The sequence below is a fragment of the Balaenoptera borealis genome (assembly GCF_965194805.1).
Source record: "Balaenoptera borealis genome assembly, chromosome: 15".
NCBI classification, from domain to species: Eukaryota; Metazoa; Chordata; class Mammalia; order Artiodactyla; family Balaenopteridae; genus Balaenoptera; species Balaenoptera borealis.
In genome coordinates this window covers 85,999,913-86,015,607 of record NC_138871.1, presented here as the reverse complement: position 1 = coordinate 86,015,607, position 15,695 = coordinate 85,999,913, and the positions used below count along the sequence as shown (strand labels likewise).

The 15,695-nt window shown below is 36.5% G+C and overlaps 1 protein-coding gene across 19 annotated transcripts in view; it reads right to left on the bottom strand.

Annotated features, from left to right (window-relative positions):
- KIDINS220 (kinase D interacting substrate 220) overlaps positions 1 to 15,695 on the bottom strand; it is a 99,640-nt gene that overhangs the window by 61,278 nt on the left and 22,667 nt on the right. For all 19 annotated transcript variants that reach the window (XM_082357594.1, XM_082357583.1, XM_082357588.1 and 16 more), the window contains exons 8-15: positions 14,208 to 14,405; positions 12,416 to 12,514; positions 10,388 to 10,486; positions 8,999 to 9,097; positions 6,029 to 6,206; positions 2,835 to 2,999; positions 1,003 to 1,182; positions 53 to 218 (exon numbers count right to left, since the gene is read on the bottom strand). In XM_082357594.1, the coding sequence (XP_082213720.1) occupies positions 53 to 218; positions 1,003 to 1,182; positions 2,835 to 2,999; positions 6,029 to 6,206; positions 8,999 to 9,097; positions 10,388 to 10,486; positions 12,416 to 12,514; positions 14,208 to 14,405 (1,184 nt within the window). The remainder of the gene's footprint in view (positions 1 to 52; positions 219 to 1,002; positions 1,183 to 2,834; positions 3,000 to 6,028; positions 6,207 to 8,998; positions 9,098 to 10,387; positions 10,487 to 12,415; positions 12,515 to 14,207; positions 14,406 to 15,695) is intronic.

Here is a 15,695-nt window from a genome sequence, read left to right as displayed (position 1 = left end):
TTTACTTGCTTCATCTTATTAAAAGTTACTTCTGTCAAAGGGACCAACTCACCTCACAGGTAAAGCTTTAGTGGTTTGCTCTGGCAATTCAGGCGGATTCACAAACATCAATTTGAGGAGGAGCTCCAAATACCCAATATGTCTTGCCAATCTAGTACTGAGGACCCAGGCCCAATTCCAATTCTCTCCTTCCCTTCGTCCACCAAAGTAAACAACAACTGAAATTCACGGTTTAAAACAAAATTATCCAGAACAATCATTAGTCAAGCAGCCTCTTTTCTCCAAACAGTCAAGTATCAAGTAGTAACGGGTAGACTTACATAATTTTCATGGTCCCATTCCATTTCCTAACTACTCCTCAAAGAATTCCTCAATTAATTAACCTCCCCCAACATACATCAGGTATGTGAAAAATGGAAAGTAAGCTGACTAAAATATGACATAAGAAACACAATCAGAAAGATAATGCCTTAAACAGAAACATAACCCTTAGTTCAGATTCAAACGTAAAAGACTGGTTTTATCACTACTTGCAACTGCTGAAGTTACCAGTAGTTCCTCCAAAGGTAAATCTATTTCCTTTCTTGCAACTGAAGACACTCCTGAGAACAGGGATTATATATATCTATTACTTTGCTTTTAGATAAAATAAAAATTACAGTCATGGTCAAAATGATTAAGAGCATGCCACAACAGCTATAAAAACTTATTTTCAGAAAAAGATTTAAATATAAATCATTAACATATAAAAGGGAAAGTATAATAAATAAAAGTTCTGCTTCAATATTAACAAGTACTGCACTAGTTTTTAAAGCTGTACCAGCCAGGCTGGGGACAATGTTCCTCTAGGCCAACTTACAAAATAGCAAAAAATCAATTTTCTCACCTAATTATGAAAACCTGTTACAGACTTTAGGAGAAAGATATAGATACAATTTTAAGTAAAACAATGAGTTTTGACATTCTCTACATTTTTGAAAAAGACAAAAGGCAAGGACTTACTAAAAAATATATATAAGAGAGCCAAGAAGCTCAATGACACTGCTATTCCAAGATTTGGGTCAATCGTAAAAGCAAACAATAAACCAAGCCCTCCACAAAGGAGCAGGGTCAGAAATACTATAAGCCATGAAAACTGAAAAAGAGGTTCAATCTGTTGTCCTGCAAAGGTTTTCATTTCATCTGAAAGAGAAATTAATATGAAAGCATTATTTCTGTTTTATTTAAGAAATACAACTTCAAACATTTTGAAAATTTCACATTTTCAATATAAACATTTACTGAGCACTTACCAAGTCCCTAGATAGAATGCTGCTACTTAATCATTTTAACCAATGTTCTCTTCTGATAAGAATCTCATTCCCCAGAGGTACCTCTACCCTTGACCCTTGTCCTACCCACTCTCTTGCTTCCTACTGAAAATGCACAAAATCCTCTTTCATATATTCCCATCTGTCAAGATTTTGTTGGTATTTATTCTTGTGCTTTGTATTATACAATCAACAAGGTACTGTTTCCAGATATAAAACTAAAAACTATTACTCTGTTATGTGTCTTCAAACTATTATACCTAGCTAGCACCACCATTCCTCTCTGCTCCTCCTCACCCCTCCTCCCTCCAATTACATCTGAGGATCACTGCTCTTAAAGGTGTGCGCTCAGTCCAGATGAGCCCTTAACAAGGCATTCTTACTACAAAACTTAGCAAGAATTTTACAGGCAATACTGACACCTGTCCTTGAAGAACGAGTGAGATTTTGCCAAACAAAAGGAGTGGGGCTCAGCAGGGAGGTGGGGGACCTGTCCAGGAAGCTCCTAGTAAAGAAGGCCACTCAGGAAGGGTCTAGTGGGCTCGTGTGGGCACAGAGAGCCCCTACGCGTACAGCCCTGAGCACACGCAGGGGGCAGTCCCAGCAGGGGTGCTCACGCAAACTGACAGTCTGTGAAGGGCCTGGGTAGGATGGTTATAAACAGCATTCGCAGGGAATGTGCTACGAAGGGGTTTAAAGTATGCTATAACACAGCTGGATCTCTGTTTTAGAAAGAGAACTCAAATAACAGTGCGGAGGATCAACCACATACCCATACATAAAACTCTTTTCTACCATACGACCCAGCAATCCCACTACTGGGCATATACCCTGAGAAAACCATAATTCAAAAAGAGTCATGTATCAAAATGTTCATAGCAGCTCTATTTACAATAGCCAGGACATGGAAGCAACCTAAATGTCCATCAACAGATGAATGGATAAAGAAGATGTGGCACATATATACAATGGAATATTACTCAGCCATAAAAAGAAACAAAATTGAGTTATTTGTAGTGAGGTGGATGGACCTAGACTCTGTCAGAGTGAAGTAAGTCAGAAAGAGAAAAACAAATACTGTATGCTAACACATATATATGGAATCTAGGAAAGAAAAAAAAAAAAGGTCATGAAGAACCTAGGGGCAAGACGGGAATAAAGACACAGACCTACTAGAGAATGGACTTGAGGATATATATACACTACCAAACGTAAAATAGACAGCTAGTGGGAAGCAGCTGCATAGCACAGGGAGATCAGCTCGGTGCTTTGTGACCACCTAGAGGGGTGGGATAGGGAGGGTGGGAGGGAGGGAGACGCAAGAGGGAAGAGATATGGGAACACATGTATATGTGTAACTGATTCACTTTGTTATAAAGCAGAAACTAACACACCATTGTAAAGCAATTATATTCCAATAAAGATGTTAAAAAAAAAAACCTCTATTCTTCTTTACTTAAAAAAAAAAATACACAAGAGAAAACTTTGTTATACATGCAGACTTTTTACAAACATGCCCTATACCTTCTAGTTTCTTGAGCAAGAAGGATTTCCCACTTCCCCACTGTGCATACAGCCCCACACAAATGGGCGGCTGCATGGTAGGTTCACTGAGAATATCTGCCAGGGCACTGCTATACAAATCATAACCAAGCATGTCACCATCTGTTTCCGTAGGAGACAAGTGTCCTGTAATTATAAACACACCATATCCTTGCATTAAAGACATTACTATTAAAAAGGAGCATCAATTTTCATTTATTAATTGTTTACTTAATTGAGGAAAATCACTTATTTTAAATGGTTAGACCTGTGTAAAAATAGGTTCAGAGGTGCTTAAGTTAATACCATATTTCATAGAACTTAAGATACCTACTAATTATAAGATGCATCATTATTATGTACAACGAAGAAAGAAAAAGTGCTGCCAAATTATGACATGATGCTTTCTTACCCATCAATTATAAGACATATTCCAACTTCAGGGATGCTAAAATGTGGAGTAAAGTACATTTTAGAATCAATAAAATGATTAGAACAGTAACTAGTCCCTCAGAATCATTTTAATATGTATAATACCTATATAAAGGCTATGTTAGTGAAAATAATAATAGATAACCAGAGAAAAAGAGACAGTCTATGGTTCCAGGCAGAAAGGTTCAACGACTTAAAAAGAGCAATTCTCCCCCAAATTAATCTGCCACTTTAAGGCAATTCCAATAATAATATTCCATGAGAGTATTTTGAAAAACTGAAAAGCAAGAAGAACATGCAAAAATAGCTATGAAAAATAATTTAAAGACTACCAAAAAGTAGCTGTCTTTGGAGAAGAATCAAAATACATTATCCTAAAGCTACAATAATTACAACATCACAGAACTCACACAGGATATTAACATGTGGCATTTCAAATCAGTGGGGAAAGGATGAATTAGTAAGTGGTGTTGGGAGAAATAAGCCATCCATTTTTTTAAATAAAATTAAAACGCTGCATCTCATACTTTAACAAAAATAAGTTTCTGAAACATTAAAAAATTAAATGTAAAGAGTAAAACTATAAAAGTACTAGAAGAAAATATAAAAGAAAAAACTATAAAAATCTTTGTGTGGAAAAGGCCTTTCTTTCTCAATATAATACTAAAGCCAGAACTGCAGGAAAAGACCAACAAGTAAACTACAAATTTATATAACTTTTGGATGGGGAATTAAAAAACCCCATCACCATAAACAAAGAATAAGCACGGGAGAGAGATACAATACATAGGCTGGATCCAGGATCAATATCCTTAAAGACACAAAAATCAATTTTTAAATAATTTTAAAAACTCAAGAAAAAAGAGAGCAAAGGATACAAAGAGGAAAATAGCAAAAATGCAAATAGCCTATGAACATATTAAAAGATCTCAATCTCACTAATAATTTTACAATGCAAATTAAAATGAAATTTTTTCTTATTGATCTGATCAGGAAGCTTAAGGAAGCTGGAAATATCCAGTTTTAGCAAGGTTGCAGGAAACTGCACTATCATGCATGGTCTAAGGAAGGAGAAATTGTTACAACCATTTTGGAAAGTCTATCAAAACTGAACATCCACTGACTTGCCAATTCTACTTCTGGGAGTTTATTCCAAGAAAATAATCCTAAAAATAAGAGTTAACGGATATACGTACAAAAAAGATGTTCACTTCAGCACTAGCTTTTTTTTTTTTTTTTTTTTTTTTTTTATTTATTTATGGCTGTGTTGGGTCTTCGTTTCTGTGCGAGGGCTTTCTCTAGTGGTGGCAAGTGGGGGCCACTCTTCATCGTGGTGTGCGGGCCTCTCACTATCGCGGTCTCTCTTGTTGCGGAGCACAGGCTCCAGACGCGCAGGCTCAGTAATTATGGCTCACGGGCCTAGTTGCTCCGCGGCATGTGGGATCTTCCCAGACCAGGGCTCGAACCCGTGTCCCCTGCATTGGCAGGCAGATTCTCAACCACTGCGCCACCAGGGAAGCCCAGCACTAGCTTTTAACAGCAAAACAAACCAAATATTCATCAATAAAGAACTGAATGTACTATTAGAACTTAGAATGAAAGGTTATGCAACAATTAAAATATGGTATAGTTCATTATTTAAAACTCTTATATTATGGTATCTCAAGTTTTTTAAGGCTATATACATAGTATAAAACATTTTTAGAAATATAAAGAAAATCTTGGCAAGTCATTCAAACAATTACAAATTAGGAGATAAAGGACAATGGGAAATTTGCACTTTCTACTATATTCGTGTTTTAATCCTTAAAATTTAATGTGTGCATTATTATTATCATCAGAAAAAAATATTTTAAAATACAACTCATAATGTTGAATAGAATCATACTTGCTTATGTAAGTAAACAGCTAAACTGGAAAGTGGCAGGATTCTACTATCTCCTGTTGGTTTCTCGGACTAACATATCTCTTTTTTAACTCTAGTAGAAAACTGTTCCGTATTTCAAAAGACCACATGTGAATGATTACATTCTCATGTGCATCCTTTACAAGCAAAAACTATTTTAGTACAACATTCAAGGCATTATGTGCTAGATATTATGGAGGATACAAGATAAGAAGAAAGAATCCCTGCCCTGAATAACTTGGAATCTGGAAGGGAGAAAATTCTAAAAGAAATAAGGGAGAAAATTTTAAAAGAAACAAAATAAAAGGCCATATATAATAAGTATTAAAAAAGGAAATATAAACACAAATGCTTAAGTATTTAAATGAGGCAAAAATTGTATATGGTTAGGCAGATCAGTTAAAACGTCACTGAGAACAAGACAACTGACTCCAGCCTTGGAGAGAGACGATTTTAACAAGAACATTCATGGGGATGGAGAGGACACAGCACAAGCAAAGGTAGAGAGCCACACTCTGAAAACAGAGTGCGTTTTGATAAAAGCACAAAGTATACCTGAGAGAATAAGAGGGGGAAGAGAGTTTTAGAAAAGTAGGCTAGATTTCTAGAAGTCTTAAAAGCTGATTGTTGACTCTGAATGTACTTAATTTGAATGCTACAATATAATGCAAAACAGCTTTAGACAGGGAAAAGTTCTTTTTCTACAGTAAAGTAATAACTTTCTTAACTTTTATAATCTTCAGTTAAGTCAGAAATGCAAAACTGCTGGAAGTCTCTTAATTTTTTCATAGACATTCATGTCTTAAAAGCCCAGTCAGGTACAAAACCCAATACTTACTGGCTCCAAATATTTGAGTTAAAATACTTTTCTGATGGCTACAGTCAATGTTGTAGGGAGTCTCGCCTGCTTTGTTGGGCCTATAAAGTAACCGTCCATCTTTGGGATTTCTTAAAAGAAGTTCTGCCAGTTTCCGACTCCTCCCACGAATAGCAATATGCAAAGGAGTGTCTCCTTTCTGTAAAATAGTGGCAGGAAACTTGAACTTTCACATTTCTTACATATAGTATATACAGAGTAACAATTTTCATGTTTCTCTAAAATAACAGAAAATCCAAACTTTTCATATTTTTCATATAGAATGTATAAATAATGTGAATTTTTATCTCTGTATCCTCCCCACAATTTCTTTCTCTAGTTCCTTCCCTAGCTTCCCTCAGGTATGACTTCTCCCACAGCCTTCTAGAACGAAAGAGGACAAGCAACAGGCTTTTTCCTTGTGGCTCCTCCCAGGCCCTGGATCCACCCCCATCACAGGTCAGTAACCATCTATCATCCAGATACTTACTGTCCACAGATGTCAACCACCTTCCTCAACTAATTTATATGCTATTTCACAACGTGGTCTCCATTTGTCTAGAAAGCTTCCCAAACCATGCTGATATTCCACTAGCACGAGCGACCTCGTCCTTCCCCACGCCCTTTGTCACCATTATGTTAGTTCCCTACATTCTCTTCCTTGGAGTCCTCTGTGTTGAATCCATCCTTCTCTGGCTACTACAGCTTCTTCCGTTCTCCTCAGCTTTCACGGCTCCCTAACGTCAACCTGCCTTCTTCCCTTATTAGAATCTCCATCATATTAGTATTCGCATCCAACACTAAGGAAAACTAATACGTAAAAAAAAAAAAACAAATTCAGTCCGCAAGGTGTTCTCCACTTTTTACTTCACAAACATCTCTCTTAAAGACAATGACCCACAAGTTAACAAATGAAATTCTCAGTTCTCACCCACTCACTTCCTGTGGCTTCTATAGCACAACCTTATAGTGATTTTGAATCTCCTCTTCTGCCTCAGGTCTACTTCTTCCTTTTCTAGATTCCCTTCCTATATCCTAAATATGGCACAAAAGCTACATATTGAGCTCACTATATAGTAAGGCACTGAGCTGGATACTGTGGGGGATATGGAGATGATAGACAAAACAGTCCACGGCCTTAACTAAGTTACAACGTAACAGGAGGAGATTGGATAAACGTGCACAATCATAAAACAAACTAGAATGTGACACACGCTGTAAGGAAAGTTTGACCTCAGCTTTCATCTTTCTTCCAAACTGATGATCTTAGTCACTCCCATGCAGCTCTTATCTCTTGGTAACTAACTGTGAAATTCCTATCACCAGCCTTGATTTCTTGCCCAAATTCAAGCCCTATCGGTCACAGCCTCCTGAACGCCTTAGCCTTCAAACTAAACACATCTAAACTGAACTTCATCATCTTATTTCTCCACCTGAACTCCATTTCTTATCCCCAAACATGTGAGAAGGAAGAAATATCATCAGTAACATTTCAGCTAGACACAAAATTTCTGAAAATGCAGAGAAGACATCAACACACCCTGCCACTATGCTGAAGATAAACAGAGATTGGTGATGGGCCAGGTAAAAATAACATTAACCTTTATTCTTAAATTTTTTTTTATGTAATCCTTTATGAAGAGCCAGGTTCAAGACTTTTACAAGTTTGTATTCCAAATTCGAGCAGGACAGCACCTTATCCATCCTTTGTAAGTACGTGTGAATGAATGCACATTCACTCCAAGAACATTCCAGGTATCACATGTGCTTCTCAGCAAGTATGTGCTGACTCAAGACAAAGCATACACAACAGGGTCCGAGACAGGGTCCTTCAGGGATTTTAATGAGTATGAAACAGTTATTTATAAATGGCATGTTACAGAATTAACGAGGCCATTGGAACCTTAAAGGGCACGTAGTCCAGTGGTTCCCTTTTGCAAATTAGGAGACCAGTGCCAGAAAGTAGTCAACAGCAGAATGAGAAAAACAGGCAATACAGAAGTTTTCTAGAAAGTTAAGTATATTCAATTTCAACAACTTCTCTTTGACTTTATGCCCTAACTTTTAAGATTAAAATTTTTCTTTATATTTTCTTTCTTTTATATTAATATGGTATTAATTAATATACATTAATATATATACCATATATAAATACATTAATATGGTAATAACAGGTGGGAGGCTTTTTTGTGCTTTTTTTAATAATGTTGTTTCTTGATAAAATAAAAGGCAAATATCTATTAATTCTGTGTTTTTTGTTTAATTGCCTCATGAATAATAAAAAGATAAACGTCAACCTATTATGGATTAGGAGAGCCCAAATCATATTATATACTCAGAGGGAAAAATTTATATTTCTTAGTTCACACATAAATCAATTCACTTCTTTTCTGTGAGGAAATCAATTTGAAGTAGAGAAAGAATCCTGCTTAAAATGTAGACAAACTAAAACCAGGAATCAATTCTATATGAAGTATTAAGCAATTCAGAGTTAAATTTATTATGGAAAATATGAACATTCCTCTAAAAGGATTAAGGCAAGGACACATGGCAGAACATCTCTCCTGCTGGTGAACATGAATGCCAGTCTCCTTCTGGCATTCTATCTTCTCCAGCCCCTTTTGGATTCTTTCCTCCTGTTTCTCTGAACAAGCTCCACACCTGATGACATCCTCCTTGCATGGTGGTCAGTGCAGCTCGCCGTAACTGATCTGAGCCATAGAGGGAACCTCTGAAGCAGCTGCTTTGTTGCGTACTGAGCCCACCCACTCCTCAGCATGCTCTCGGAACAGCCAAGAAGCTCTCACAGCATCCAAATCCCACACAAACAGCCCCAGCAAGTAATCTCTCCCTCCACAAAATAAAATCAGACCCCCATTAAACCCACCGGATATACAGCCAGTCTACCTATAGCCCTCAAAAAAAACCTGCTCTCTACACTGATGTTTTTACCTTATCTACGGCAGATACTTTAGCTCCTTTATCCAGCAGCAGCTCTACTACTTCTATATTTCTCATCTTGGTAGCCTTTATAAGAGGTGTTTCACCATCCTGTGGGCACAGATAAGAAAGTTTGCCAGATTAATACCTTTACTCCTAAATCTTTAAAGTCACATAAACACACGTGTCAAGAATTCAAATATCTGACCAGTCTATATTGAAAATGTTCTCAAGAAAACATAGTTGGAAAAACTAACAAGTGCTTTTCCTTTCACAACCAATCACCTGTATCAAAATACTTTTATATCACTCAGCAGAGCAAGAGATGTGCCCCACTACCTATCAGCCGCTTCTGCCCCTCACCACTAACTGTCTTTCCCCAGGTCCCACCACTGACATCTGGGGCAGCTCCGCCAGAGGCTGCTTCCCGTTCTGACCACCTCACCCAAGCAACCCACTACCTAGCCTGTCAATGTCCAGGCAAGCCAGCGTCTAGATTTGTCAGATGTTTTTACCAGCGCCTCTGTGCACCTCAAGACCTGCGTATAAGGGGGAAACAATCTGATACAAGCAGTATGCCTTTGGGAAACCTCAAAGGAGTTTACAATTGCTTTCAAAATCAAATTAAGAAAAATAAGAAGAGACCACAGTTCAGCACTGAATTAAGAAAAAGCAAAATCTGGTCAGAAGCCACGTGTGGTCACAGTAGCTGACACAAAGGTCTAAACGAAAAAGAAACAAGATTCCAAGCAGCCACCACCTGCAAAGCAGACGGTATCCCAGGAAAAGCTCTGCCCCAGGGCTCTGAGGTTACCACCACTGGTTTAGAAGATGCTGCTCCAAATCTCTAACGGATGAAATAGGATTGTCTTACGGGTGATTCCGTAAGTTTGCTTTATTCATTCCTGCCATTTCAATCCAGAACTCCAAATATATTTTCCCCATGGACAACTATTACATGTAAAGCCAAATATAATCACTAAAGTCTTATACAGTTTTATACTTTCCACATGATTTGAGTAAAATAGACTAAAAGTGGTTGGTTTGGGGAACCAATAACCACACACAATGATCTTTTAAAAGGAAATGTGTTCTGCATTCCAAACAACAGGAGCATAAAATAATTCTGGGGAAATGATCTGTCCACAATTTATGAAGGGCTGATACTGTACTTTCTGATTAAAATAAATTAAATAATAATTAAAATAAATTACACACTGCATTTTGCTGTGAATACACAACTCCTGAAAGGATATAAACTTACTCCTCAATTTAATACAGAACATTTCCACTTAAATCAGTATAATTCTAATATCAAACAACTGTAAAAACTTGAAAAAAATAAGCAGTACTAACATTCAGCACTAGGTATTGCTAAGAGAACAGAAATGTCGTTGATACCTTTGTGCATATTTCAGTGTCAGGATTGCACTGTAAGATATCTCTCACCATTGTTGCATTTCCTTTCTCAACTGCCCAATACAAAGCAGTTTTATTGTCCTGTATAATAAAAAAATCAACAATCACTTCATATAAGATATAATATTAAAAACTTCTATTTGTAAATATTAAAACATTATTAACATTTCTACTAAAGCATTAATATATCTTACCAAGAAGCAGCATGGTGGAAAATAACATTAATCCTTATTCTATCTTGCATTTACTTGTGAGAAATTCTTTATGAAAGAAGCCTAAGAAAACTTAATATTTCTTGACTGAGAAAGCAGCAACCCCACATAGTCGATAAGGTAAACTATGCTTTTGGAAAGCGAACAGGTTTCAGGACCCTGCACTGTGTTGGAAGTCATCAGTACCTGAGCTCTGTATCCTGTGATAAGTCACATAAATATTCTGACCTTTGGCTTTTGGCTTTTCAACTGCCCAGTCTTTTCAAAAGATAATGCATAAGAGTGTACTACACAAACATAGGGTGAATTGTTTTATTACCATGTTTAGCTTTCTTAATCTCTACACTGCACCTATATACTGATCTTCATCAGATCCTTTAAAATCCTATCTAGTTCAAAAACCAAAAACAGATCCATGTGGACTTTCAATGCAGAGGTAGAGAACAAAAAAACTGACTAAAACATAGGAAAACAAAACTGACAGACACAAAGGAGATAGGTAAAAGTCTAAATAGGTGATCCAGTCACCAACTTTTAGTGAAAATATGATTTTATCCCAAAAGACAGTGAATGACTCTCTGCCGTTGCCACATTAATTTTCCTACAGCAAGATTTCCCCAACGCAGTTCCCTTCTTGACACTGTACCCTAGCTTCCGGCCTCTCTGGCACTACATCCCTTTCTATTTCTCTATCTCCCATCCCACCCTCCCCGCCATCCTGCTGACAACCTGATTTATTCACCAACTAAGGAATACAGTCTTTCACTTTCCCTTCTTCCTAAATTTTCTCATCCCATTATTCCACTATCCTTGCCTGAACTACCGAGCCTTCCTTTTCTCTCTCTATCTAACCCACCTTTTAAACTTAGCTCAAATTCTACCTTCCCTTAAAAGCTCTCCTTAAATGCCCACTTTCCCCACCTCAATACTCTTACATTTGAACCTTTCACTAGGCAATCAATCATATACTATCTTATACCAAAAGTGGCATCACTTTTTTTGTTTACATAAAAACATAAGAATAAATATAAACAAAACAAACTAAAACCTTCCTAACTAAAACACATGTTTCTTCAGGCAAGGGACCCATGTTAAGACCTTCATGGCATCTGGCATAATATTTATCAGTTTGATTCAAAAGTGGATTTGGATACAAGCTAAATACAAGGAAAAAGCTGAGCAGAAATGTAGACTCTCCAACCACAAAACAGGCTGTTCAGTACAGATTTTTTTTAATCTAAAGCTCTTGACATATTGGATAAATTCTCAACTTTAGGGAAGCTTCTCCCTAAAATAAATAACCTTTACAGCTCTGTGAGCTATGACTGCCTTAAGCAAAATCCATAGGCACTACCAAGTGGTCCTGGGAAAGGCTAGCAAATGGGGGAAAAGGAGAAGAAAGATGAAACAACAGAAATAGAAGAACAATATATGGATGAAGAAGACAAAACAGAGGAAGCATACTAAAAAAAATAAGTCACATGCACTCAAAGTGCCACCAACTGTCTCGGTATCATAAACTACTCATGTCAGAATTGACTATATTTAGACATTAGTAAGGGAGGTGTATTTGAAAAACATGAGTTTCATTATGCTTTACTTCTATCTAAATCTAACTTGACATCAATACAGAAATTTCATAATAATGGCAGTGAAACTTAATAATACAGGCATCCATTAAACGTTATTAGGATTTATACGTTTGTCTCCATAGGAAAACTGGAAGAATGACATTATGATCAGCCAACATATACAAACAATTATACTAAGATAACAACAGCCCTGTAATCACACACACCTGTCCTCTAATGTCTATATCAGCATATTTTTGGAGAAGTGCTCGAACAATTTCCACATGACCACCTCTGACAGCGCCAATTAAAACAGTATCTCCACTCTAAAAGGACAAAAGAAAAAAAGGTGAATAGAAGATGAGAACAAAAAAACACTGTTTTGAAGTTAAAATTAGTCATGTGTTAATATAACAGATTTTTTCTGAAAATTTCTTGGAAAAAATTATCTCTAAATAACAGAAAGTTAACTAATATTAATACCTGATATTAATAGCCTTCAGAATAAGGGACAGAACACTTTATACCTCAAAATGAGGACATTCATACCTGAAATTCCAGGACAAAAGTTTAGAAAGATAAGTCACCCAGAACAATAAGCCCTTCTATTTGAAGGTAACCTCCCATTACAAATGTAAATTAAATAAAACGACACCATGGCTGTCAATGAACCAGATGAACATTTGGAAATTACATAATACAAATCCCCTGGAATAATGCTATATGACAAAAGCCATGGATTCTAAAAAGAAGGGAGGTATAAAGCTAGAGCCATCTGTGGGTTTATAACCACATTTAATTAAGGGAGAAGGTTGGTTCCCAGAAGAGCATCTATATTCTATCAATTTGGCATTACAGGCCAACAGTGCACAAGACTGACTCACTCCCCAGTACAAGGCTTAGATGAAGTTCATGACCTCATAAGGACATCTCTGCCCTGAAATTATATCCACCAAGCAATAATCATTATTAATTATATCTTCCCCTAGTTCAAATATTGTAAATGGCCTTTTCTTTGACTGCTAAATTACAAATCAGTTGTATGAGTTTGGGTTGGTGATTCCATGAGCTACAGCTTGTCTCAATCCTAAGTGGGCCCCAGTGGGCTCTATATCAAGATGCAGGTCCTCGAGGATTATTAAGTCTAGCACCATGATGCAGTACCTTAACTACTACATTAAAAGTGTAAATAAACCCATTGCAGACACATTTTAGTTGAGAATATTAGCATTAATGTAGGTTCAGACTAGTAAATTAATAAAAGGTCATAAATATTTCATTGCTTACGATGTGCCATGCACTGTTGCAGGCACTAGGAAATAAGATAGACAAGGTCCCAGCTCTGAGAGAATTTATAGCCTAGAGGAGACTAACAGACAACATACAATAAACACAAATAAGAAATCAGATAAATGTAATGCAAATAAAATACAGTGATGTGATAGAAAGTGACCGGGTAGCTACTTTGGATTGGGTAGTCTTGAGAAATCAGGACTAATGTGTAGGATTTGGTGCTTTAACAACAGGATAGATGCTGGTACCACTTACTGAGAGGGAGAAGACTGAGGGAAAAGCAGGTGTGGGATGAAACAAACAAGACATCTGTTTTGCTGTAAGTTAAGAAGCCGATTAGACATTCAAGTGGACAGTTCAAGTGGAGTCGGACAGACAAGTGTAGACTTCCAAGAAGAGGTGAGAGCAAGAGATACCAATCTGAAAATTCTAGGTGTAAGGGTGGGAGACTTGAAGCCTTGGAACAATGAATAACACCAGTCATGAACAACACCTATAGTTAGGATGATTTCAAGATCACATTTTCAATAACAGCATTATTTTTGAAAAATTTAAAAGAACACCCTTCACAAAGATTGGACAGGTTTTAACTTATTAGTTCTAAAGGCAGAAATAAAACATCTTAAATGTATGTCATGCAGGAAGAATCTTGAAAGGTGGTGAGAAGTTACGGTAACCTTCCATCAATGTCACCACTGAAAGACAAATTCTAAATAGATAACCTACCCTATCAGGTATGTTCACATATGTTCCAGCGTCAAGTAGATCCTGTACAATTTCTGTATGTCCCTCCTTTGATGCAATCATCAAAGCTGTATTTCCATCCTTATCGGTTAAATTTACATTTGGATTCCTCTTCAGAATTTCTTTTACTGACTGTGTGTAGCCTCCTTTTACTGCCACGATAAGTGCAGTCATTGAATTCTACAAATCAAACAACGCCCAAGAAATTAATACTTTCAGAAAACATATAATTTATTCTATAGTCAAAAAACTGATGTTTTCAAATAGGTGGCCTATTATTAACAGTTATTTCTGATAATAAAATGCCAATATAAATCACCAGAAACAGACCAAAAGTGGCCAGAAGCATATTTTCCATTTTTGAAGATACATTAATTCTCTTCAGTCAATAGGACTGTTAACGACATTCAATTCTTTAAATGATAATCCAAAATTGGAGTCATTTACAATGAACAAACCCTCTCACTAAAGTACTGACATATAAAATAGCTGACAGGATGATTCAAAATTAAACACATTCTAAGTTAAATAATCCAAAGTAAGAATCAATCAGACTTCAAAGAATTGTCTATAATAAAATCTATATGAAAAACTGAAGTAAAACAATGAATTAATAAGCTATAGAATATTTCAATAAAAGTATAACATATTCCTCTGTTTTCCACAGTGATCTAGAAACCACATTTTCAAAACTGTCTTATTTTTAGTGGTTCTTTTAAAAACTGCACATTTAATTTATAACAGAAAATCACATAATAGAAGAATCTGACTCATTACAAAAGAAATATTAAAATTTATTCTTGAGATTTTGATCTAGTTTGAGATACCATGCAATTTCCTTATAGAAATATTTCAGTTATTATTATATCAGCCCCCAGAACTAAGCCATAATTCTCTCAATATTAAAATAACATAGCCTTTTCAGATTCCTCAGCAGTCAGTAATCATAGAGACAAGCCACTCATCCACTTGATAAACTGTCCAGAAAGGAGGCAAGTGAAGGGTATGACTTCCGTGGCTGGGTAAGAATCATGCTCTATCTCCGCACACCACTAAAATATTATATACCCCTTGAAGGTCATCAATGAGTAGCTTCTGTCAACATGGACAATAGGAGGAGCTGGTTGGTATTATGCCAGGAAGTTACTTTTGATGATTCAGAATTCACTTTTGTTACACTGCAGCCAGAGATTTGGTAGCAGCTCTTCTCAGAATCCTTTATGATCCATCTCACATAATGACAATAATTACGTTAATAGAAGTCTGTATTGTTTCTTGTGCATAAATGTCATCTCCTTTACCTATATTCTTACAAGCTCAAGAGAAGAGCGATACGACAGGCTTCTCCAGTATCCCCAGCACGTCTGGCACAGGGCTGGGTGGACAGTGGGTACTCAATAAGGAATTCATAACTGCTGGACTGTAAGATACACTGAACCAGTGTTTAAGCTATATAGGTTTTGACCACTG